General features: G+C 53.2%; 1 protein-coding gene and 1 long non-coding RNA gene across 8 annotated transcripts in view; one reads left to right on the forward strand and one right to left on the reverse strand.

Moving 5' to 3' along the window:
* Window positions 1-26342, forward strand: part of DISP1 (dispatched RND transporter family member 1) — a 153337-nt gene that overhangs the window by 112348 nt on the left and 14647 nt on the right. For 4 of the 7 annotated variants that reach the window (XM_077886565.1, XM_077886566.1, XM_077886564.1 and 1 more), the window contains one exon: window positions 8451-8943. The exons of the other annotated variants lie outside the window; for them this stretch is intronic. In XM_077886565.1, coding sequence (XP_077742691.1) covers window positions 8468-8943 — 476 coding nt within the window. In that variant the 5' untranslated portion in view covers window positions 8451-8467. The remainder of the gene's footprint in view (window positions 1-8450; window positions 8944-26342) is intronic. 7 annotated transcript variants of the gene reach the window in all.
* LOC144307022 (uncharacterized) lies at window positions 19114-25631 on the reverse strand. Its single transcript, XR_013373981.1, has 3 exons — window positions 20809-25631; window positions 20531-20636; window positions 19114-20067 (listed from the first exon to the last, which is right to left on the reverse strand). It is a non-coding gene; the product is annotated as an uncharacterized LOC144307022 (long non-coding RNA).

Consider the following 26342-nt stretch of genomic DNA (forward strand, 5'->3'; position numbering starts at 1 on the left):
CTGGTCTTTCCCAGTGACCGGTCCTGGTCCCACGCGACCACAGAAAATACACGTGGGTGTTTAGGATTGGACACACGGGGTGCTTAGCCTGTCAGTCTTCTTGGGAAAAATACAAAACAAAGGAACTAAAGCAAAACTTCGAGAAGCACAACTGGAAAGAGGGCAGCCTTTGTTCACTCCGTCTTGGTTTCTGTGCTTCGCCGACTTAGCAGCACGCGGGCTCATACCCTGCAGGTGCATGCATGTGGGCCCCGAGAAGGACGTTTGCTGCAGACACAGTAGCCATGTAATAAATAAATGCTTGCTGAAGAAGGACATTCACCTGTTTAACTGAAAAATGTGAAGGGTGCCCTGTGCCACCGTTGGCTGCCCTCGGCGACAGCCCGTTTTGGGGCATTGCTCTCAGAAACTGGATTTGCTGCTGCTCAGACTTCCCAGAATGGTGGGGGCGGAGCTGGCTACCGGACGCTGAGCATTTGTGGGGAGACCTTCCATAGTCCTGAGGGTGATGTTAAAACCCAACACTGTCACCGTCTGACCCAAATGACCTCAAGTCCTCTGTGCTGATTGATCTCCGTTTCGACGTCGGGGAAGACGTCTGAAAAATTCTCTTACATTCCTCCGCCTCACACTATGTGGGAGTAGGATTTTCTTGATTTGATTTATCTCCGTGGCATGTTTTTCCTTTGCGCTGCTCAGTTTGAGTTTCTGGGATGAGAGAGGGATTAACATTCCCGGGGTCTTGAGGCGCCCCTGGGACCCGCTCAGCACATCAGTGAAGCCCGAACACGATCCTGTTTCCGCTGGGGAAGAGCTGCAGACAGATCGCTGGGTGCGGAGTTGCCCGTTTCAGGGTTTTACTGGAGGTAGTAGTTTCAGATGGAATCTTATGGCCTCAGTGTAGACCTATCACGTGGGGGGTTGGGGGGGCTGCTCATTACCAGAGCGTCCTGGGGTTCTTACTTGTCGGGGTGTGAGGCGAGATGCAGGCCTGGCGTCTGAAGCCTCTCTGGTCTGAGAATTGGAACATTTAAGATGCTTAAAATGCAGTCGTTTTCTTTTCCTTCTTTTTCCCTTTCTTTTGTTTTCTTTCTTTCTATTTATTTATTCTTTTTTTGGTACAAGAGTTCAGAGAACATGCTCTTTTAATACAAGGGCTTGAGGGGTGCCTGGGTGGCTCAGCGGTTGAGCATCTGCCTTCGGCCCAGGTCGTGACCCCGGGGTCCCGGGATCGAGTACCGCGTCAGCTCCCTGCATGGAGCCTCCCTCTGCCTGCGTCTCTCCCTCTCTCGTGAATAAATAAGTCTTTAAAAAAAAAAAAATACGGCGACTTGGGACTTCATTTTGAAGATTGACAACGGGCTGGGGACATAATTTTTCTTGAGGGTTAAGTAAACTCATTAGTCAAATTGGCTGTACCCTAAACTTGAGTGGGCTGATCCTCAGGTCTGAGACCACGCGGTGCCACGTTTTGGTTTTCATAGCGTCACCGCGTGTGACCTCTGCAGGCTGTCTCCCAGACTGTGCCGGGAAGGCTCTTCCTGCCTGCACCCCGTCCCGCCCTCACAACCTCGAAAGTGCTCTTCACTGGAGCAGGAAGAGACGTAAGAGGATCTAAACGCTCTGGGGCTCGTCTGACACGGAGCGTCCGTTCCGTGTTTTAGTAGAGAGCAGCGTCTTTCTGCACGTTGTGCATTTCGAGTGGCGGTTGCTCTTGCAACTTGGTCGGCGTTGATTAATAAAGTAAATAAATCGGTGATTCACAGCCCTGGCCGCACACTGGAATCGACTGAGGAGTTTTAAAGATGCTAATGAGCACAGACCTTTACAATATGAATTCAATCAGAACCTCTGTGGCCAGGCCCTTGGCCTGTAATTTTTTTTTAAATATTTATTACTAAAGAGATGTAATTTTTTAAAAAATATTTATTACTAAAGCAATTTCACTGCACTGGAAGGCTTGAGTGCTGTAACAGGCCTGTAATTTAGTGAATACTTGTGTATTTATTACATTCCCTCCAAGGCAGAGTCCAGACGATGGCGTGGCTGGCGCCTGGGTTAGGTGAACACTTATCGGACGGCTTTCCAGAACGTGTTTGAGAGACCTTTGATGGATGTGAATAATTATAGAAAACTCCACCGGTCTTATTTTACATGTGCTTCGTTATACCCGTGGGCTCACGTGACCGTGAAACTCAGAATATAAGAAACTTTTCTTACCAAGGGCGTGGATGTTTGGAGGCGGCGCTGTCGTGAGCGTGGGGGGTTGTGGCGCGTGGGGCGCAGGCTGGTAAGTTTGCGGGCGAACTGTCCTCATGACGGCAACACAGCCGTAGTGCCTGTGGAAGAGGAATTTGGGAAGACGAGTGTCGATGCTGAAACGATGCTCTTGACTATCACTTATCCCGGATGTAAACGATGAGCGCTATTTTACGCTGCTCTTCCCGGGTAGACCTGCTACCCCAAGCACCTTGCACATACAAAGGAGCACAGTGAGGTCGCTGGGTCTGCAGCCAGGAGGGCCCGCGGGGCCCCGGCCAGGGTCGGGGTGTCTCTGCTTTGACAGCCAAACCCACAGCCGGCGATAGCGCTGCTTCCTTCCCAGCATCGGTTTTCCGACTTGCTGTGACACCGTAAGATCTTCCAAAGGTCATTGAACTTTTATATTTTTTGGTTGCGAATCTGGGATGGAAATTTTGTCAGGCCGCTTTCTTCCTGCATATCACCAAGCCGCCTGTGAATACCACGAGAGGTCGTACAAGTGAAACATTGCACGTTTACAGTTTGTTGAGGTCTTGATCAGTATAGAGTCTGTGCATGAAAAGAGGTCGTATGAAAGTATTAGATTTCGTTTTCAGAGGATGGTGTTTGTTATCGGAAGTCAAAACTACCTTCTTAAAAAAAATACTACCTTCTTGATAATATGAATTTAATAGAAAATAGCTTTCAAAAAAAAAAAAAAAGGAAAATAGCTTTCATTGTAAAAGAATAGTGACCCTGTGACTGTCAGATTTCTCGGATTCAGTCAGTTTGCTTTTTCATGGTGCAGGGAGAGCATCCTGGGCCCGGCGGGCTCCCACAGAATGTGGGCTGGGGTACAGGTGCTCGAGGTGCACCGCTGTCTCCCGGGGAGGATGACTGCAGTTATGGCATTTATGAGAAAGGGGAGCAACAGCCACATTACCTTATTTTTTTTTTTTTTAAGATTTTACTTATCTATTCATGAGACACACACACACACACACACACACAGAGAGGCAGAGACACAGGCAGAGGGAGAAGCAGGCTCCATGCAGGGAGCCCGACGTGGGACTCGATCCTGGGACCCTGGGGTCACGCCCTGAGCCGAAGGCCGCTCTCCACCCCTGAGCCCCCCGAGCTGCCCACATTACCTTATTTTTGTGTAGTTCTTTGCAACACATGCAGTCCTCACCAGTGATTAAGTGAAGATATCACAGAGTGTTCTTGTTGAAGGAGCGATTAGGGGTAGAAAGTTCACAAACTGAAAAATAAGAACGTTTCATTTGTCTCAGAAGGGGAGAAGATCACATCTCCTTACAAGACCAGCCATTTCAGTTCCCTAACAGGATCTGACTCTTTGACTAAAGGTGCAGATTTTGCTGTCAGGTCACAATCACGTTTCGAAACTGTCCAAACAGTGCGTGACACCGACGCTCAGCTCCTTGCCTTGCTTTTCAGGTTTGCACGGATGGAAAGCGACTTCTAAATTCAGTGAAATCATGTCTCTGACACTCTTGGATGCTGCGTTGTGCCGTTCAGAACTATCTTGGGAAATCCTGAATTCGGAGGCTATTTTTCATGCAGCCCTGCAAACTGGATTTTGTACTAACAGCCTGCGGTGGTCCTGCAAACGCTGGGGGACCGGGCTCTGGCCTGGAGGCGTCCTGAGGTTGGAGGCAGGCGGGCCTGAGGCCAGATCCTAATCCTGGGATCCACGTGGGTCCCACCTCCGTCCTTGGAACCCTCAGGTTCCCTGCGGTGGGTTTAGGAATGTCTACAAAGAGGTATTGTAAGGAAAGTGCTAGACTCCGTGAGATGCTAAAAACAGCTCCAACGGCCCTTTCAGGGGAAGCGCCTGGCTTCTGCAGGCCACTGAGCGCCCGCTTCTGTGGCCGCAGCACCACGTATTAGTAGGTCGGCTTGCTGCCAGTGATTGGGGACGAGCCATCGTTAGGGACGAGCTTCAAGCAGCTTGAGGGGATGATTTCATGTTTCAACACATTTGACAAGCAGTGGATACAGGTTTTCCCCAGACCCTTATACCTGGTGTGAGAAACTACCTCGATCCCCTTGAGTCTTGAGGGAAGAAGACGGTCCCCCCAGCTAAGTGGACGCGGTGCTCTAGTCGCACTCGTTAGTCCGCTAGCATGACTGAGGTCTGCGGGTTGTTTCCATGCCCCGACACCGGTGGGCTGTACGTAAGCTTAGCTGCCAACTGGAACCTCTGCCGGGCAGATGGGGCACTTTCTCTCCTCTGCAGAACAGGAGCCCCTTATTTCTTTTTTTTTTTTATGGGTTTATTTTTTTTAAGATTTTATTTTTTTATTTATTCATGAGAGACACACAGAGAGGAGACAGAGAGAGAGAGGCAGAGACACAGGCAGAAGGAGAAGCAGGCTCCATGCAGGGAGCCCGACCGGGGACTCGACCCCGGGTCTCCAGGGTCATGCCCTGGGCTGAAGGCGGCACTAAACCACTGAGCCACCCGGGTTGCCCAGAGCCCCTTATTTCTGTCACTCTTATCCTGCCCCTGCCTGTCGTGTCCACGCTGCTTTAACGGTGTTGCCGTAACGAGGCCGGACCCTCCGGCGGCCTCCTCCGCGGGTCGCTGCCCATGCCCTGCTGCACCAGGCGTGTTCCCGGCACTGGCCGTTGCACCCCTGCAGGTGGACTGGATCGGAATCTGCACTTTAGCAACGTCCCCAAGTGACCCTTGCGTTTGAGAAGCACTGGGTGTTTGGGGTTTTCCTTAGTGGAACTGTGCAGGGTGTGAGGAGAGTGTCGCTCTCCTGAAGGGGACCGGCTGCAGCATGGGACCACGCAAGGGATCCCATCTGGCCGCCCACTGTTGAGTTTGCTGATGGGGATGTGATGACGTGATCGAGCTTGCAGACAGCCCTTTAGCGGAAAGCCCCAAACCCGTGGCGTCGGCCCTGGAGTCTGTGCCCCCAGTTCTCTTTAGCAAAGCCGACCGGTGATGCCCCTACACCTGCTTTCCGGAGGGTCAAGTCGAGGGGGGTCCTGCGTGGGGAAGGCCCTGCGTGGCCATCAGTGGCCTTGGGGCCGCGCGTCTCCTGCCAGTGCACTCCGCCGTGTGGGGTCCTGGCGGCCAGGGGAACAGGCCCGGGGATTCTCCTCAACATGACATTTAGATCTTACCTTCACAGATTCCGGCCGCGCGCAATCCTAACCTGCAGTGCCAGGTGGCCCCTGCGGGGCTTTCGCAGCCGCTCCCCACGCCCCTGCGCCCCAGGAGCTTGGCTGCATCCCTTAGGACCCTGTGTCCTCAACTATTCGGAATAAGGCGAATAAGATGAATGAGACTTTCATAACTCAGCAGCCCTGCTGTGGTTATACCATAGTATGTCCCATGAGGACTAGCTCTTGTCTTTTAAATGTAATTTCCATATATTATGAAAATACGTGTTACTAGATTATTACACTTAATTATGCTATTAGTGTGTATTGCACGTAATTATACATTCTATCGCTCTAAAGCCATGAGTTTCCTGGGCCCCGAGCCAGGGCAAGAGGTACTCGTGTGATCCCTGTGATCGCGTGAGCTCGACGACTCTTCTCTCCGCGAGGAGACGGGGCCGAGGGGTCTCTGCAGCATCCACACTGCCTGCCCGCCACGTGCGGAACTCGGAACTGGTCCCGGTCCACAGGTAGCTTTGGTCCAACAGTTGGTCACGTGTGTTTCCAGAAATCCCCGGCGGCAGTGAGATCAGACACAGAAACCCTTCCCGCGCACTCTGTGCGTCGGTTCTAGCTCCTTAGCTTGGCTTTCATTTCCTGCTCCATCCAGTTATTCAGGCTATTGTGTGGCTGTGATTGCAACAGCAGATACACTTCAGAGGTCCTAAAACCATTCCCCCGATACCCTTGAGGTAAGATAACTGTTTCTGTTCTTACATTTTAATGATAATTACCTTCGTGCACTATCAGTCACTGTGCTGGAGACTTTATATGTTGTTTTATTAGTATTTTATGACTATGAAGAAGACACAATTGTAGCAAAAGTCGTACATGGTACAGAAAATGAGATGTGAAAAGTCTTCTCCAAAATTCCCAGTCCAACTCCCCAGCAGGAAGCAATCTTACCATTTTTTATGCCCTTCTGACAATCATGTGTGCCCCGACCATAATACGTGTCTCTCTCTCCTGTTTAATGAAATGCATTCGTCCCGCGTAGGCTGTCCCGTAGCTGGGCTCTATTTACACATAAAGATGTACTTTGGACTTCGTCCCGTAGGGAAGTAGCACAGCCCATGTGACTCGTTCTTTTTTATTGTGTGGAATGCCCAATACGGCTACGGCAGAATTCAAGTCCACGGTTGGTGGCATTTTTAGATTGTTTCCACTTTCCGCTGGAAAGTTCCAGACAGCGGTGCGGTCTGGAACATCTTCGTCTGTGCGTGTATCTCCACACACTGTTCGAGTGTATCCAAAAGCTAAATTCCCAGTAGTGCTGTGGATCAAGGGACAGGGGCATTTAAACTTCTTATTAATGGTGCCATATTGCTCTCTGGCACAGTTGTGCTCATTTGCATTTGGAATTTAGCTCTAAGAAGAACCAAGATGTGGAGACAGTAAGAGTGTCAATAATCCGGCCCCGTTCTCAAAGGTAGAAAGTAGTAGAGTCAGCGTTCAAACTCAGATCCACCCACACCGTTTCCTCTAAGCTTCAGGTGTCTCACCTCCTGGTTTAAAGCAGAATTTTGGCTTTAAAGCTAGGAAGCACTTTTTATATTCTTCCTTTTTTTAAAGATTTTATTTATTTATTCATGAGAGACAGAGAGAGAGGGGGAGAGAGAGAGAGAGAGAGAGAGAGAGAGGCACAGAGATGCAGGCAGAGGGAGAAGCAGGCTCCCTGCAGGGAGCCCGACGTGGGACTCGGTCCCAGGTCTCCAGGATCCCGCCCTGGGATGAAGGTGGCACTAAACTGCTGAGCCACCCGGGCTGCCTCCTTTTTCTGTTCCTGATGGTAAAGGAGAAACTTTCAGGAGAATATCAAGGATATTCGCAGATGGTTTGTCATATGTGGTCTTTACTGGGTTGAGGTACATTCCCTCTACAACACTTTGCTGAGGGTTCTTACCATAAATGGACGTTGAATTTTGTCAAATGCTTTTTTCTACATCTGTTGGGATTTCCATATGACTTTTGTCCCTCATTCTATTAAAGTGGGTCACGTTGACTGATGCACGAGTGTTGAACCATCCTTGCATCCCTGCAGTAAATCCCACGTGAGCACAGTGTGTGATCCTTCTAATGTACTGTTGAACTCAGCATGCTAATGTTGTATTCGGGATTTTTGCCACTCTATTCATCAGGAAAACTGGCCTGTAGTTCTCTTTCCTTGCAGCGTCAGGTTAACGCCAGCCTCGTAAAATGAGCCTGGAGGTTTTCCTCCCTCCTCTAAGCCCTTAATGGTTGACAGAAAATTTTTACATTCTCATAGTGGTCCTATGAGATGGACATTGATTATTATCCTGATTAATACCTAGGAAGAACTGAGGCTCAAAGGAAAAAAAAATTAAAATTTAAAATCTCATTTCAAGCAAATTCCTATTCATACTATTATTTTTGTCAAGTGAGAGCAATGCTACATAACACAGAAGACAAAGTAATAAGTTCTTAGCAACTTTTATGGCGTGTTTGTTCATTTTCTGAAGCATTATATTGATTGGTTGAGGGGAAAAAACGTTGATGTCTGTTATCTTAGTCATGACAATTCTTAGCTTATTACTTTTTATTTATTTATTTTTGTCTGTTGTCTACAACCTGAATGACTTAGTGGAAATAGATTTTCTTGAGATTTTTCTAACACATGAGACATTCTGAAGATCATTCAAATTATTTTAACCTACACAACTCACTGCCATCATGGTGGCTCCTAACACCCCACTCCCGGGTGGAGGGTCGAAGGGCAGCGTTGGCGCCCTCTGCCACCTTCCAGTCCTACGATGCGCTAAGTCTTACCCTGTACTCCACACCGAGGACGGGGAGGCACAGTGGGGACGGCGGCTCACAGGTGCACCGAGGGCAGGAGCGCCACGGCCCAGGCACCGCGGACCCACCGGGCCCCTTGCAGCGGCCGCTGGGCTTCCCCCACTCCCTCGACTCCTGTCCCCAGCTTTCCTGTCATGTCTGCATAGCTGCTTGCCCACTGTCACTGGCTGGTTTTGTATCATTTTCTCTCTTAGGGCCAAGGAATTGGAGCATGGCTGTGAGCACTGGCAACAGCGGTTCTGTGGTTCTGAGCAACAGCGGCATCGCTACCAGTGCTCCCGCCCCCGGTGCCCTCCCGCCCTGTGACGGGGACCCCGCCGCCCAGGAGCTCACACCCAGAGAGGCACCAGGGGCAAAAGGGAGTCCGAATGGGGGCCTGCAAGTCAATGGCGCAGTGAAGTCCTCCTTTCTGCCCGTGGACCAGCCCCAGGGAGCGCCTGCGATGTTGGCCCAGTGCTGCCGCCCGGGCCCGTTGCGCCCGCCCCTGGTGGCCCAGAGCCGCCCCCACGAGGCCTGCCCGGCCACGCCGGCTGCTCCGGGCCCGTGCTGCATGCAGCCCCGCATGGAGTGTGCTGCCGCCCTGGGTCCCGGCCACTCGCCCGTGTACCAGACTGCGTGCTGCCTCCAGCCCTCTCCGCCCCTGTGCCCGCATCCCCCATGGCCTGGCCGCCGCCCACACCAGCCCAGGTGAGTCCCCGCGGCCCCGCTCACCCGGGCCCAACGCAACCCGCCCACGGCCGCCACTTGGTTGCTGTGCCCAAGGGGAGGAGGCCCAGTGGGCCAGAGGAGGAAAGCCAGATGCGCATGACATCCCGGGGACCTGCTGTCGGTGGGCTCTGGGTCAGGCGGACCCTCACGGGCTCCCCGCCTGCCAGCCTTGGCTGTCCACGTGGCCTCGGCTCCCCAAGCTCAGTGGGGCTTCTCTTGCCAGCGGTCCCTGTACTGCCTGTGGGAGCACATGTGTCCCAGACACGAGCTTGGCGGTCACCAGCCATTGGTGACAAGGAATCATGAACCAGTCGCCTCCTTGGGGTCCCGCTCGGGGACCCATGTGTGCAGGCTCTGATCCTGCGGTTTGGGCGACCCTTGGGCATGTTGGGAACAGACTTCCCCACAGGCGGGACCGATGGCTCCGCAGCCCAGACCGGGGGGGCACATTTGCTGAAGCACTGTTGGGTCGGCCGCCCGAGAGGCGCAGGGCATGCGTGGTGTGGCCGCTGCCGTCCCCGGCGCACCTCCCGCTGTCCCCTGCCTGTTCCCGTGCGCTGGGGCGAACCGCGTGGCCGCGACCTCTGAACTGCTAAGTGCTTGGTGGAGACAAGGCTCAGTGCACGCTCCGGGTGACGCGCTTCGCATGAGCGAGGGGCGCACACCCCTTTTCTAGTGGGGTGTAGTGTCCACACGGGGAGATGCACCGGCCCGAGCTAGGCTTTGCTCGGCGTTGACCCCCGTGTAGACCACACTGCGGCCCACTTGGGACGCCTCTTTCTGGGGTGACGGAGAACGTCCCCTCCTGCCGCCTCGTGTGGTGACATATTTGTCACCGTGCTGACTTCATGGTGCTCGCAGAGTGGCTCCCATCGAGACTAGTCTATGCTCGATGCCAGTTACCGCGTTCACAGGGGCTCAGCTCCGGGTGGGGACTCAATGACGGGCGCTCCAGACCTCACCCAGCTGTGGCCGCCGCTGCCCTCGGTTCCCGTGTTCTGAAGCAAGGAAGAGAGGGCTGGGGAGGGCAGCAGGACCGCGTGCTGGGGCCTTCCTCGGCAGCAGGTCTTCTCAGGCCCTAATACATTTTGCACGTCGGGTGAGAGTCCTTCAGTCACAGAACTAGAGGCAGGGCGCCCCCCGGCCCCTCTCAGGCCTGCTGACTGCGCTGTGCTGGGTGACCAGCCCTAGGCTCCTTCCACCTGGAGTTAAGCCGCGTGAGCAGTTGACTTTGAAACGACGTGGTCGACATCGATGCTTTAGCGGGCGTGAGGGTGGACTGTGCTACCCTGTGAGGCTGATCCCGCCCTTAAAAACCTTCAGAAAATATTAAAACTACGGACAGGTACCAATTCTTTTGATGTGCAGGCGTGTGAATATTTTCAAGACTTTAGCTTAGCATTTCTCAGAAACCTGTTCTTCAAGGGACGAGAGTCCCATGTACCTATAGCTGGGGTGCCCGGGTGGCTCGGTCGGCTGAGCGCTGACCCCTGGTTTCGGCTCAGGTCACGATCTCAGGGTCGTGGGGCCCAGCCCTGCACCAAGCTGCACCCTCAGTGTGAGTCGGCTTGCGATCCTCTGTCTCCCTCTCCATCCCTCCTGCTCACTCACTGTCTCTAAAATAAATTTAAAAAAAAAATAAATAAATAAAAAAATAAATAAAATCTTCAATGAGAAATAAAATAAACAGAAGGGCATTAAAAAAAACTGGTAAAAACGTCCTATTTGTACATCAAGAAAAGTTGTAGAAAAAAGTGGAATGTTACAATGGAAAATTTTCATTTTTAGAATTTTTTTCTAAAGAATTGGAGCCATTTGATCCACTATTAATAACAGACCTAGAGCCTGTAAGGGGTGGTCTGTTCACATCCGTGTGTACCACACACGTCCGTGTAAAATGTGTGTTGCCAAAGCTACTTCCCTATTTTATACATTTCCGTATTTGTATTATTAGCAGTACTTAGGTGTGCCAGGCATCACAGATGTAATTCTGAACAAGGGGGGGACGTGTGGCCTGCACAGAGCTGCAAGGGAGGAAGGGAGACAGAAAAGCCAGCCGTAGCCCCGAAACCGTGTTGCCGAGCGGCTGCGGGTGCAGGGACGTCACTTGCAGGCGCGAGCAGTTGGCACACTTGCCTCTGCACCTGCGCCACAAACGGGCCCGCCTGGCTGCTGTGCTGGTTAGTTTTTTAGAGTTTTGTTGATAAAACACTTAAACCATAGAGTGTTTTAAAGGGTCAGTCGAGGAGAAAGTGTGGTTTTATCCTGGCCTGTTGACGCTTCTCTCTTTTCTCGACCTTTTATATGGTAGTTTCTGTTTCCTCCCCTCCTGGCCTCTCCAGCGCGTTTCTCTAGAAGATTCCCTGTATCAGTCACCTGTGTGCCTTTCTGCTTTGTGACCTTATGTTAATCTTTTCATTGATAAAAATTAAGATCCCTGCAAGGATCAGAGTATATCCTACTTTGATTCCATTTATCACCAAATACTGAGTAATTTACTGAGATCTTGTTTTAAAGCTTCTAGTTTGTTTCTAGGAGCAGGGGACGGGGCATGGGGAGGGAAGGGGAGCAGGGACGGGGCATGGGGAAGGGAGAGGAGGGGAGGCTAGGGGATCCCTTGCAAACCCACCAGCCTAAGGAGGCGAGCAGCAAGCGGGATGGGGGGTGGGGGGTATTCCTGATGCTGAGCCCAGCCCTGCAGGTCTGGCAGGTGCCCCTCTGGAGCCTCTCGCAGTCCAGGGGCGCTGGTTTGGGGTGTCCTCGCTGTCTCTGAACCGGGAAGGTCATGGTGTTAGGACACACCCCACAGGGAGTCTCCCAGCAGCAGACAGATCCCAATCCAGGCTCTAGCGAAGTTACCTTTGCTGTTGCCAAGAGCTGTTGGTGACTGTGGCCGAGGTCTCTGTCGGGGGTGCTTGGCAAGTCCAACTTGTTATCGTTACAGGGACCCTGTGATGGTTCTTTTACTTCCCTAAAGGTGGCTTCGCGGATGGAGGGTCACTGCGAGTGCTCCCTGCACTGGGGGCACGAGGCCCCTGGGAAGTCAGGCCTGTGGGCGGTCAGGCCCTGGAGGTCAGGCCCCTGGAGGTCAGGCCCTGGGAAGTCAGGCCCTGAGAGGTCAGGCCATGGGAGGTCAGGTCCCTGGAGGTCAGGCCCCTGGGAAGTCAGGTCCCTGGAGGTCAGGTCCCTGGGCGGTCAGGCCCTGGAGGTCAGGCCACGGAGGTCAGGTCCCTAGAGGTCAGGCCCCTGGGAGGTCAGGCCATGGGAGGTCAGGTCCCCTGTGAGGGTCAGGGTCCTGGGAGGGTCAGGGTCCTGGGAGGTCATGTCCCTGGGAGGTCAGACCAAAGGAGGTCAGGCCCCTGGGAAGTCAGGCGCTGGGAGGTCAGGTCCCCTGGGAGGGTCAGGGTCCTTGGAGTTCAGGTCCTGGGAGGTCAGGCCCCTGGGAAGTCAGGCCCTGGGAGGTCAGGTCCCCTGGGAGGGTCAGGGTCCTTGGAGTTCAGGTCCTGGGAGGTCAGGCCCCTGGGAAGTCAGGCCCTGGGAGGTCAGGTCCCCTGGGAGGGTCAGGGTCCTGGGAGATCAGGTCCCTGGAGGTCAGGCCCCTGGGAAGTCAGGTCCCTGGAGGTCAGGCCCCTGGGAGGTCAGGCCATGGGAGGTTAGGTCCTGGGAGGTCAGGTCTGTGGGAGGTCAGGACCCTGGGAAGTCAGGCCCTGGGAGGTCAGGTCCCCTGGGAGGGTCAGGGTCCTGGGAGGTTAGGTCCTGGGAGGTCAGGCCGTGGGAGGTCAGGTCCGTGGGAGGTCAGGCCCCTGGAGGTCAGGTCCCTGGAGGTCAGGCCCCTGGAGGTCAGGCCCGTGGGAGGTCAGAGCCCTGGACGTCAGGCTCGTGGGCAGGCGGATACGTCTCCTTCTTTGGTTCCCCGACCTTGCCCTGAACCAGTTGCTGGTACTACGTGTGTCTCCAGGGCCCAGTACAGTGCCTGGCATTTAGCGAACACTGAGAAATGAATTGTTCAACGCGCTAATCAAGAACCGAGCATCCATCGAGTCCTTCTCCTGCAGAGCTTAGTTTTATGGCCTGATAATTTGATACTGAAAATCAGGAGCCATTGGTCTAACATACTAAGATATTTCCCAAGTGGTGGGGGGAGACTCCACAGTTTGTTTTCCTGAAAAACACTTTTTTTTTTTTTTTTTTTTTTTAGATTTTTATTTATTTATTCATGAGACCCAGAGAGAGAGGCAGAGACGCAAGCAGAGGCAGAAGCAGGCTCCATGCAGGGAGCCTGACTCAGGACTTGATCCCGGGACCCTGGGGTCACACCCTGGGCTGAAGGCAGATGCTCAGCCACTGAGCCACCCGGGCTGCCCCCATTCTTTTTTTATTGTCGTTTGAGTCTATTTGGGGGGATAGCTCCTTCTGTTCTTTAAATCTCCCCGCAAATGTGTTGGTTTCTGACTTAAAACAAATCCGAGACTCCTTCACAAACAGACGCAGGCGATGCAGGGACCAGGCCCTCCTCGCAGCTCCCGAGCTGGGTCCTACCGTCGGGGGGTGAGAGCCGTGGCTCTGGGGCGTTGCCAGAATAAGCTGTGTCTGTGTGGCTCCGGCCCCTCCTGGACGTTCGTGCACCTCGTAAGAGTGAATCCCGCAGACGGTGTGTGAGCCCTAGTCGGCGCTGGGGCTCTTCTTGGTTCACCTGTTCTGTGAGCCCAGAGAGGAGGTCCGGGCCAAGTGGGGTTCCTTGCCCTGTGTGGATCTGCTGAGCTAGGTGGTCCCATCGTTCCTATCCCGTGTCCCCCGAGCCAGGGCTCCGACCATCACCGGGTGGCGTGAGGCTCAGGCCCGAGGTTTCTACGGGACGTGAGCCATCTGCTGCTTGCGAGCGCGGGTCTGCGTGCCCGGTAGAGCAAGCGTGCACAGCCAGAGCGTTCGCTCGCTGGGTCACCTGGGCCCGCCGCCCCCGTCCTGAGACGCAGCTTTCACTCTGCCTCAGCCCGGCTCGGGGGTCCTGGGGGGCACGTGCTTGTGCAGGAGGGAAGGGGGCAGCTCAGCACAGGTGTGGCCAGACAGACCGGGTGAGAGTGGTGGGGTGAGCTGACGCGGCCCTTCTGCAGCTCGGCCACGCGCACAGCAACCTGGTGGATGGTGGGCCGTGCCTTTGTCTCCACCAAGATATCATGAGACTTAGATAATTCTGGGGTCCCTCCGGGACTTTACTTCTTGGGTATTATCTGCCCAGGACTTTGTAGTTGCCAGCCGTCAGCCGCCAGCAAATAAAACTGCTCCGTCGTGAAGCAGCCCGAGGAGACGTGCTGCTCACGTGTCATCTGATTGCTGAAACGTCCCCCTCACGCACGGACTTAGGCCCACACTGAGCTCCACGCTGTAGCCATGGGGTTGTTTTTTTTTCCTTATTGTACCTTCTTACCCTCACCTTCTTCCCCCAAAACACGTTGTACGCGAGCAGCGTTAGCGTCTGGCAAGTGTTGTGGCTTCAGGATTTCAGACTTGAGTCCAGCATTCCATGCTCCTAACTCAGTGAGGTTTAATAAGGTTTTGCTGGCTTTCTGTGAGCTTTTCTTGGTTCTCTCATTAGTGATTATTACTCACCTCTCCCTTGGGCTCTGAGTCTGAGTGGGACAGAGGATCACGTATATTATGCACAAAACACACTTTCCTTTTGGAACATCACGTAGAAATGTCTCCACGAGTCACCAGGCCCAGTCACCGATGGAGGCCACTGGTCTCGCCGTCCCGCATCCCCACCTGATGGACGACCGTGCGTGTCTGGCAGTCCCCTTCTGCCAGCAGGTTTTGATTCAGTTGGCATAGGAATTTTTTTTAAAGATTTATTTATTTAATCATGATAGACACAGAGAGAGAGAGAGGCAGAGACACAGGAGGAGGGAGAAGCAGGCTCCATGCAGGGAGCCCGACACGGGACTCGATCCCGGGACTCCAGGATCACACCCTGGGCTGAAGGCAGCGCTAAACCACTGAGCCACCAAGTTGTGCTGCTTATCAGAGGCAAAGGATCCACGAAGACGCATCTATGGGCCACTCATTTAAATGTGACCAGGGCTTCATTTTTATATATTTTCCTAAATTTGAGCTAACCAGAATTTGATTCTGTTTGACCGTAAACTTATCTCTTTAGCTATCTTAAAAAAAAAAAAAAAAGGTGATGCTTTAAGCAAAACTACTCTCTGGTGAGAGAAGTGAAGGTTGTGTACCTCTGGGCACAGGATATGGTTATTGACCCGAGGGGGCAGCAGCGAGCCTGCAGGGGAGCTGGGCAGGCCCTGGTCCCGCCTGAGTGGTAGGTGGAGATCCATCAGGCCGGACCCTTGGGCATCGTGCCTCCGACGAAAGGGCTGCGTGCAGTGGGGATGAGGTGAGGGGCTGGAGAAGCTGACATTTCCTTTCCTGTAAAGGGAAAAGGCTGGGACCCTACCTCAGTAATTCTTAGGTTCTTGGTGATGCAGTGGGAGGCATGGGGCGGATGCGCGGCTTTACCCGGGACCTTGTGACCCTGAGTCGTCCCCTTCTGTGTGTGTATAAACATGTTTCCCTGGATCTGAAGGGAACAAACCACAGTTCCCAGCAGCTGGGTTTTTATTGAGAACCTGACACGGTCACATCCTTGCTTGTGTGCTTACTGCTCTTGTCTGTCGGCCGCCCATCTTCCTATTTTGGTGCTTGAGAAGAGAAACTGTGTCTTCTACTCAACCAGTAGTGAATTGGGGCTTTTAGGGTGGAGAAGAGATGACAAAGGAATTACTTAGTAACGCTGGGAAAACCGGCCCTCCTTTGGGAGACAGAAATGCATCTTTTCCATCCCTCTGCCAGAGGTCTTACGATGGAAGTAAGCCAATATTATAAAAAGATTTAAGTTTTCCAGATGGAAGAGCCAGATTAAGGGTCAGGGAAAAGGAACAGAAGGGGGTGTTTGTGACGTTTCTGACACGAGAGAGTCTACGTATGTAAGCCTTTCCTTCGAGGATCCCTCACCCTGAGACATACGTCGGGTTCGGGGGAACTTGACACGCTCAGTTACTCAGAAGTGAACGTGAGCTCCCTTGGTGGGAAGTAGCCTCGTTCTAGGAAACCCGTGGGAGTCTTGCTGTAAGTTCTGCCTTCGGGGCTAATGCACGTGTCCCGTCAGGAAGCCGTCCTGAACGAGCCGAGGGCCCTGGATCTCCTCCAGGACCTGTGTTCCGCGCTGTGCTGCGGGCTGTGCCGTCACTGCAGAGCTGAAGGCCTCCGATCGCCTCTGCGGTTCGTTCACTAACCGGACCTCTGGTCAAGCTAGAGATGCCGGAGTAGCACCCCAAGCCGTTAGGTCTCCTCGGTGTACCCTGTCCCGGGTCTCACCACCCTGAAGCCAAAACAACTGGCACAGAGCAGTTCTGTGAAAAGCACTGGATCCGTGGGTCCACCGGGACCGAAGAACAGCCCTTAGTCTGCACACAACGTCAACAAGGTACAACCCCTTGATGGCCCGTGGGCTCCTGGCTCCCACCAGCTCCCATCCTCAAATGGGGCCAGACATTTGCTGCTCCTGACAAAAGCCTGGAGGAAGTGGAGGCGGTTTCCGCGGCCCCACGGCCCAGATCTGGGTAGCGGGCGCCAGCTCGCAGAGATTGCTCACCGTGGTCTAGTCTACACCGGCCGGTGGGTCAGAAGCCACGGCTACCACCATCGACGAGGACCCCACATGATCAGCTGGACGGCCCGTGCCCAGTGGGTTTGGGTGCCTCAGCTCGCCGCCGGCACAGCGTCAGGTGGCACGTGCTGCATGACAGTGAACATCCAGACTCTAGTCTCCCCGGAAAGCAGGCTTCGCAGAAGATGACGACGGATGCTGGCCTCGGTTACTCCGTGAAATCGGGCCCAAGGTCACTCGTCAGCGGTAAAAGTAGTTCCAGAAATTACACAGGAGAAATGCAACTGCGGAAATTTTAAGATGCGTGTCCAAAAAATCATGTTAAAAACAGGCCACAGGAAGGAGAGAGTTTCCACAATTGTGATGCTTCGCAGCCATAAATGGGGCTTAAGTGACAAAGCACGTCGAAGGTAAATTTTTTAAATAAAAGAAGGATGATGTCTTGCTGCCTCTCTGCGATGGTAAGTAGGGGTGACCCAGGTGAGAGGCTCTGCAAAGCCTGGGCGCCCGCGTGTGCTGCGCTAGGGAGCACCTGGGCTGGGCCCTGCGGTCCCCTGGGACAGGCCAGCTCGGGCCGCCCCGAAGCCTCAGGCTGGAGGCCTCCTGCCAAGCCCTTTCTAGCACTTTTTTGGTTAAACCGTTTATGTCGCGTTTTTAAAAAATATATATATATATCTTGCTGTTCACGTCAAGAGCATTATTTTCAGAGCATTTCAAAACACCGATTCTTAGTGCTGTAATGGGGATTGTTCCTACCGCTTGTCACCTGAAGCATTTCAGCCTAGAGTCCCGATGAGGCGCCTGGAGTTCGGGTGCGTCGGCAGCTGTCTAGGTGGCCCGGAGCCGCCCAGAAGGCAGCAGAATTTCACAGCGGGAAAGCGCCCCGGGAATCCTTCGATCCAGCTCTCTGTACTGTCCAGATGTGGAGCCGGAGCCAGACGGGGGCCCCAGGCCAGCGCCCTTTAGCACGGGCCTCCTGCCCTCTCGTGCTCCTGAGACGCCGTCCACGTGCGGCGCGCAGCGTCTGGGTGTCCCTGGCGTGGGGCCGCGCTTCTGGGAGCTGCACACGGCGCCCCAGGTGTCCGCCTGGCACCTGGGAACAGGTGCGTCCCCCCCGTCAGGGTTTTCCTCCTGCTTCCTCGGAACATTCCTGTTCCTTCTCAGAGTCTTCTAAGCTTAGTTGATGTTTTTAACCTTGGGCTTCCAGCGGACAAGACGTCCCTGCCCTATCAGTGTTATCCTGACGAAAGCTGACCTTGTTTTAGCTTTGATCTGTGTGTGAGAGTGTAGACCATGGAGTTACAAAAATGTACTTCCTAAGTTAAAGGATGGATATGAGCAAATTGAGTTACGGAGGAAGAATCTGGTTCCCTATATACTGTTGTCCTTAATAGATTAAAGAAATTCTGTGGATGGCGAGGCCCTGGCCGTCCCCCCGGCCGTCACCCTCGCCGTGCCCCTGGCCATCCCCCTCACCGTCCCCGTGGCCATCCCCCTTGCTGTTCCCCCGGCTGTCCCCCTGGCCGTCCCCCTCGCCATCCCCCTGGCTGTCCCCCTGGCCGTCCCCCTCGCCGTCCCTGTGGCTGTCCCCCCAGCCGTCACCTTCGCCGTCCCCCTCACCGTAACCCCAGCCGCCAGGATGAAGACGTCACAACAGCTGCAAGGTATTGCTTACACCGTTGCAATTGATTTTGATGCGGTGGATCTTTATTATTTTCCTAACTCCCCTTCCAGGTTGTTCTTTTTTTTTTTCTAATAGCAGGTGTGACTTTTAACCTTCCACACTCAAACTTCTGTGATACTGCGTAATTTTGAAGCGGCAAACTCACCCAGGACACGTGGAAAATGAATTTTAAGAAAAGGTAATGATACTTACATGTTTGAGCTCAGATGATAGTTGTTAACGGTGAACCACACACGGACCACGTCGGACTACAACCCAGAGGTCGGAACGTGGAGACGATGGTGACGACGGGTTCGCGTGCCTGCCGTGGTCTGTCTCCCCAGGGCCGGCACTGTCCTCGCGGCAACCCCGGCGACCGACCAGACGTGCACGTGCCCCCTCCCCCCCCCGGAGTCCCTTGTAACCTGCACGCACTCACGTATGTCATTCGGTTTGTAGTGAAAATGCAAAATGCTTTTACTTTTTGTAGATAAGACCCGTGAACTTTAAGAGTGAGAAGCATCTGTGTGTCTTTCTTAATTAAAGTAGGGAAACGTATCCGTTGGATCAGGCTTAATGTCAGTCTCCGCAACGTGCTGTAAATCTGCCCTCACGCCCCAGGCTGACCCTTGGGACAAGCTGCTTGTGCAGATTGTCACCGGCTTTGCCCCGGGAGGCCCTGCTGCCTCGTTTAGTTCATTACATAAAGGGTTAGTGTAGTTTCAGGCATCTCCCTCCTTCCCGAGGCCCGTTCAGCCCGACTCCTAGGGTTACTCAGCTTCGAGGTCGCCTCCCCCGTCCCCCACCCACCCACGCTTGCGTCGTGCCTCCACGCCCTGGCTATTCCCTTGTGTTCCCTTCTACGCCTGCACGTCCCATCCTCCTGGAGACTGCCCGAGGCCGCGGCCCCGGCTCCAACCCCGCAGGTGCCACTCGAGCCCACTGACGCCGACCCCTGCCGGGGAGCCGGGCCCCCCGCTTCTGTGAAGCCACCGTCCGATTCGTTCCAGCGGCGATCGGCTTCCCCATCACCTAAACTGCAGGGAATAGTGGAATTGGGCAGAACTAACGATCAATCTCATATGAAATGTATTTTGTTTTGAGTTCCTTGGAATTTAGGATCTGTGTGTGGGGTGACTCCTTTTCATCTAGTGTATCATTCGGATTCTGTGTCAGTGAGGGAAGTTCTCAGATGAAATACGTGGGTCACACGTACCCGAACAACACATGTGCAACTTCCCTTTAAAAAATTCTTTGACTTCAGCTTAATTACACAACCAACTCATGAATATATCCTCACGAGTTCAGGAATACAGAGGAAAACTCATGCTTTACTCTTTCCGCCGGAGTAAAGAGGGCTAGCGATCTGCTGTGCCCGCCTCCAGATTTGTAAAATACATTTGCGTATTTAGGGGGCGCCTGGGTGGCCCAGCCACTTGTGTCTGACCCTTAGTTCCAGCTCCTGTCGCGACCTCGGTGTCGTGGGGTCGAGACCCGCGTGGGGCTCTATGCTCAGCGGAGAGTCCGCCTGCGATTCTCTTTCCCGCTACTCTCTCTCTTTAAATAATAAATAAGATCTTAGAAGACGTCTACATGTCTCGTACTTGATCTTCCCCATGAATACGGATCACGGGGAGGAAGTCCACGGGTTCCCTTCTCCAATTAGGCTTCTGCATATGACGCCCTTTATCTCTCTTAGGTTCAGTGGCAAGTGAAGCAGGCAGAGGCCTGCGGTGCTTATGAGCTGAAGAGCATCGCCCTCGTCCCTGTCCGTCCTCTTTAAAAAAAAAAAAAAAAAAAAAAGATTTATTTATTTATGATAGACAGAGAGAGAGAGAGAGAGGCAGAGACACAGGCAGAGGGAGAAGCAGGCTCCATGCTGGGAACCCGACATGGGACTCGATCCCAGGTCTCCAGGATCACACCCTGGGCCAAAGGCAGGCGTCAAACTGCTGAGCCACCCAGGGATCCCTCCGTCTGTCCTCTTAACCGGGCAGCCGTGGCAGTGGTCAGGGGACCACGCTTCCTCCGGGTCATGCCCCGCGGCCCACAGACACCTGCTGCCCAGGCCGGCGTTCCCGTGGGTTCTTCCCATTTCTCACAAACCCTGGGAAATTGAGGGACTTGCTCAGGCCCATTCAGCCCATGGATTGCAGGGCCCAGACTTTACCCACTTGGTTCTACTACCAGGTTCACCCTTTTCCTAAGACAGTTCCTGGGGGTGCCTGGGGGTCACTCACTTGTCTGACTCTTGCTGTCTGCTCAGGTTGTGAGTCTCGGGGTCATGGGTCTGGCCCCGTGTCAGGCTCCCTGCTCAGCGCCGAGTCCGCTTCGGATTCTCTCTCTCTAAAATAAGTAAATAAGTGAAATATTTTTTTAAAAAGACAACTTCCTCGTACTCAAGCATTTATTTAATTAAAAAGGGCTAAACATCTTTTTGAACGTGGATAACGTGCTCGGTGTTTGTGAGATGCTCCTTAAACGTCAGCCGTCCACTACCAGCCCTTCCCTCACTCACCTGGTTCATCCTCATGTGCTCCCAGCTCCAGGCTGCAAGGTGCCCCGCGCGGACGGACGTCCGGCATCTCCCGCTCAGGAAAGGCATCACCTGGCACTCGCGGGGTGGGGGGGAGGGTTGTCCTTGGAATCTCTTGGCACAGACCGCGCACACCCACCGTTCCTGGTGGATTAAAGGCCGATCTACGGGGTGCTCGTTTCATCCTCACATCAGCACCCGAGTGTCCCCGTGATGATCCGTGCAAGTCCTGGAGGACAAAGCCTGGTTATGTTTCTGTGGGAGATCTTTTAAGAAGGCCCGTCAGCGTGTGAATTCTCTAATTTCAGACAGTTTCTTGCTAGCATGCCAGCGCTGAACTGAAAACTTACTGTTTGCAGACTGCCCTTTTCCGAAAGGCATTAGGGCACAGTCCAGCGGGAGAACTGACCTAAATGTGCCTCTTCAGCCACTTTCTTAAATTTGGCCACAGCCACGAAGCAGAAAGTGTATTTCCTTTAGAGCATTTTCATCATTCAGAAACATACAAAGCTTTATAAATGTTACCCAGACTTATGGTGGTGAGTCTTTTGCAGTAAATACAGATACTGAATCATTAGGTCCTACTCCTGAAACTAATTAAAAATAGTGTATGTCAGTTATACTTCAGTTAAAAAAAAAAAAAAGACAAGGAAGAGGAAGGAGAAGGAGTAGGAGAGGAGGAAGGAGGAGAAGAAGAAGGAGGAGGAGGAGGAGGAGGAAAAGGAGGAGGAGGAGGAAGAGGAGGAGAAATGGAGCAGAATGGAGATCCCAGAAACAAACCCGGGCTTATATGGTCAATTAATCTAGGACAAAGGAAACAAAAATACCCAATGAGAAAAAAAAAAGACAGTCTCTTCAACAGGCGGTGTTGGGAAAACTGGGCAGCCACGTGCGGAAGAGTGAAACAGGACCACTTCGTTACATCAGACACAAAGATAAGCTCAAAATGAATGAAAGACCTAAATGTGGGACCTGGAACCATAAAAATCCTAAAAGAAATCACTAGCAGTAAACTCTGACGTTGGCTGTAGCAACGTTTTTCTAGATAGATCTCCTGAGGCAAGGGAAACGAGCAAAAGCAAACTAATAGGATCACACCAAAATAAAAAGCTTTTGCCCAGTGAAGGAAAACCATGAGCAAAATGACAAGGTTCAATCTATTGAATGGGACGAGATGTCTGCAAATGATAATCTGGAAAGGGGGTTAATATCCAAAATATATAAAGAACTTATACACCTCCGGACCAAGAAAGTCCCAAATAATTCAAATTAAAAAATGGGCAGAGGAGCTGAATAGCCAATTTTTCCAAAGACATGCAGGTGAGCAGGAGACACGGGAAAAGATGCTCGGCATCCCTCAGCATCAGGGAAGTAGACGTGGAAGCCACAGCAGGCTCCCGCTCACACCCGTCAGGATGGCGAAAAGCAAAAACTCAGCAAACAGCAAGTGTTGGCAAGGATGTGGAGCAAGGGGCCCCTCCCGCCCTGCTGGGCGCGCAGGCTGTGCAGCCGTCGGAGGGAACAGAGGGGGGGGGGATCTCCGAGGCCTACAGACAGAGCTGCCCCGCAGGCCAGAAATGGCGCTGCTGGGGGTTTGCCCCAAAGCCAATGAAACCACTGATTTGAAAGGATTGATGTGCCCCGTGTTTGCGCAGCGTCCCCTCCAGTAGCCGAGGAGGCAGCCCCCGCGTCCACCAACACATGCCCCGACACAGAAGCTGCGGCAGTGAGGCTGCTGGCTGGGCGGTCCTTAGGGCCCAGGACTCTTGGTCCCAGGGCCAGGAGTTGGAACCCCACACTGGGCATGGAGATTGCTCAAAAAAGTAAATAAAATACTGCAGTCCTAAAAAAAGAAGATACGGTGTACACGAACACGATGGAACACCACTCAGCCACGAAGAAGGGAGAAGTCCTGCCATTTGCAGCCACCTGGACCGACCAGAGGGTGTCACACAAACGCTAGATGATTGTGTGGAACCTACAAGCAAACAAGAGCAGAGGGGAGGAGTGCAGGGTCGGAGGAAGGGGAGGAGCTCCGGCTTCCAGTCGGGGTGGATGGGTCCCGCAGGAACGGCGCCGCAGGGGGGCCCAGTCCTGCCGTTGTCACGGGGACGCGGGGTGACAGGTGCAGCCACAGGCCTGGCCACAGTGTAACGCACACGTGTCGTCGCATCACCGTGCTGTGCGCCCCCCGCTAACATGACAGCGTGTGTCTGCTGTGCTTTTAAAAAATAAGTAATAAAGACACAGTTTTCCTTCATAGTTTGGATTTTCCCAAACGGAACTTGTGAGGTCTGACACTGCGTCTGGAGGTCGTGGTGCTAACGGTGCAGCTCTGCCCATGGCGCACGGGCGGGGGGTGGCATGCACGCCGTTCCCTGATCTCATTTCCCTCAGCCTGCCGTCTCCCACTCCGTCCCCAGACGCCACTACAAGACAGGAGAGGCGAGGGACACAAAGAAACAGCATTTGTAGCTTTTCCACGTTTTTTTGTTTGTTTGTTTCTTGTTAACTTCTTTCTCATACTTTTTTTCCTATTACCTTTTTAAGAAACTTCCCTTCCTGCCGTATCTGCCTCGAGCCAGTTCTGGTGGCTCCCTGCTGGCCTCCTGGGAGCTTTGCAGGTTCAGGGTGCCCCGGACTGAGGCCCGCGCCGTCAGGGCTCTGGAGCCGCGGGCCTCACCGGCACCCCCTGTTCTCTGGTGGGACGTGCCCGGGCTACCGACTACCGATCTCGAGGCCCCGAGCTCCAGATTCACAGAGTGTTTCTGAAGCAGCCTGGAGAGTGGCCCCGTGAAGACGTGGGTGTCACCCGCATGCGGACAGAAGTGGGTTCTGGACGGGGCAGGGACACCTGCTCGGCCAGCCCTCCGAGATGGGCCTGCAGCCCAGGCTCCCCCAGACTGTGCCGCCAAGCAAACGCTGTCTGTTTTTTTCTCAGTTGAAAAAAGGCTAAAAACCGAACCAAAGACCAGGAGGTGTTCCACTTGAGGTTAACTAATTGGTTTCTGGTGTGTGTTTTGACTATAGGGTGTTAGAAGGTGAAAGGCCCCTGGAAACGACGCCTTCGATCCGTGATAGGGAGCAGATCTGTTAGTTTTTAGAGTCATTATTCATCAGCCCAAGACTGATCAGATGGAGATTGAGAGTAGCAACTCGGAAAGGTTCACAGATGGAGGAAGAAGGCGGGTGCGAGTGTGGTGGGCGCCTTACGCCGTGGTGAGAGCGGCCAGGCCACCGTCTCCGACAGTGACAGCGCAGAGCAGATGGGTCTCGGGTCCACCTGTGGTTGAATTGTCACCTGTCACGTCCGTCAGTGTGACAGCCTCCGAGGGATTTCACATTTCCCCAAGAGGTGTCTTGGTGGCAACGGATGTGACCGTCTCTGCTTTCCCAAACACACAGAGAATGACGTCTTTATTCAGACAGAAGAACGTGATGGGTCTCTGGGTGTTTCTGCCTCCAGGGAGTAAATTAGTCATAGATCCACGGATTTATCTATTAAATAAATAAGTTCGCGGGGCTGAGTAGGAGGAAAGAGAAAATTGACATTTGTTACAACCCAAAGTGTATATGATAAATTATCATTTCTTTGCAACTGCTCAGTATGACCTGCCCCAGAGCTGCGGCTCTGAGGGTCACTTCAGACCTAAAGACAACAAAGTCTGCTGTGTTCCCATGGAAATTCAGGGGGTGGTTTTGAGGACGTAAGAACCTGAAGGTTCATGTACAAATTTAGCGATTTGCTTCTGTGTTCAGCACCTTGCCCTCGCGCTCTGTAAAAACCAGTTTAAACGGATTAATTGTATGGTTTGTGAATTATATTTCAATGAAGCTTAACAAAGAAATATGTAATTACATTGAAAATGTAGTGTTTTGGTTTTCAGGTAGATTTACCCCTCAAAATTAAATGTTCTTTATTACTTCTCGAGTAGTAGCTGTGTTGAACGGAAGCCCCTCTAAGGCCTTCACAGACTCAGTAGTGTCGCTCCTCCCGCCGTCCCCACGGCGCCCCGTCCCCGTGCTCCATGGCAGCCACACACCCCTGCTCCTAGCGTCCGAGGAGGATGGTTACCCAACCTGTGCGTGCCGGCTGCGCATGTTTTTGTAATTGTGTCGTTTAATTCAACTTTAAAATAATCCATTTATGTATAGGGTCTAATAAGAGATGAATTGTTCTTGTGAAAAGCAAATGGTAGTTTTCAGGAAGATCCAATAAGAGGTAATTATTGTCAAAAATGATATGAGGCATGAGAGAAACAATTGTAAGAAAATTGAGGGGAGCCATCAAAATTCAGATGTACGTACTCAGGATGCGTCCAGAACCGGCAATCCTGGACGGGGCAGCTCGGCTTGCAGAAGAGATGGGCAGTTGAGCATACGTTTGTGTTGAAGTTATGAATCGATATTTAAGGAATGTGTGTGATGATACATTTTTAGAATTTTTCATGTCAACTTTCTGATTAACCATCAAAGTTAGTGGTCGCTGCAGTATTGGATATGAGAGGATCCCTCCTGCAGGATGGAGAGAGCCCGATGGAGCCTGACAAGGTGTAGGGAAGTGGGGAGGGACGGACAAGGTGGGAGTGGGCTGAGTGTGCTTGTGAGAGAGAGGCAGACAAAGCTCCGGATGTCCCCAGGCACATTCTCACTAGCCAGTGACTACTGACTTCAAAGCTCTTGATCCTAAGAAAACTAAAAAAAGATGCTCCCTTATCTGGGCGTCTGGGTGGCTCAGTTGCTTATGCGTCAGACTCTTGATTTTGGCTCAGGTCATGATCTCTGGGTCCTGGGATCGAGCCTCACCTGGGGCTCCCTGCCTGGGGGCGGGGCGGGGGGGCATCTGTTTCTCCCACTCCCTCTGCCCCCCCACCCCCCACCCCCGCTCATGCTCTCTCTCAGATAAATTAAGTCTTTTTAAAAAAAAAAATCATCCCGTTTTCCAAAACAAAGAGAAGTTTACCGAGGTAAGTAGCACCGTATCACGTTTTTGCGAACCCTGTGACCTGCAGCTTAACGGAGGACAGAGTGGTTCTCATGTCTGCCGCTGCGGCCGGCCCACGGCCATATGCTGTTTGGTTGGAATCGATGAGATGAGGAAGGCAATCTAGCATTCTCCGGTTACCCAGTAGAAGGGAGGCCGCCCCAGGCCGTGGTTGGGGGGGGTGTCTCGGGAGCTCCCAGGGGTCTTCACCACACGGAGCAGCGTGAGTGGTGCATTTTGTTTATTCACCAAATGTTTATTAAGTGCCTGCCACGTACCGGTAAATAGGAGGAAACGACTCTGGTGGGAGCAGAGGGCTTGGAAATTGAGCCCGAGTTCAGCACGTCAGGGCTGAGAGGGAAGGGCCGGCACTTGCCCAGTGGGCTGTGGAGCTGGATGCGGAGCACTGGGGAAGACGGAGAAGAATGCTTCTGGTGCAAGGGGGTGTCGGCGGGCTGTTTACAGGAGGTGCCGGGGCCGCGAGCGGGCGGGGTCTGGGCACCGCGCAGCGTGACCCCTGCTCCGTCCCAGG

The sequence above is a fragment of the Canis aureus genome, chromosome 38, assembly GCF_053574225.1.
Source record: "Canis aureus isolate CA01 chromosome 38, VMU_Caureus_v.1.0, whole genome shotgun sequence".
NCBI lineage: Eukaryota > Metazoa > Chordata > Mammalia > Carnivora > Canidae > Canis > Canis aureus.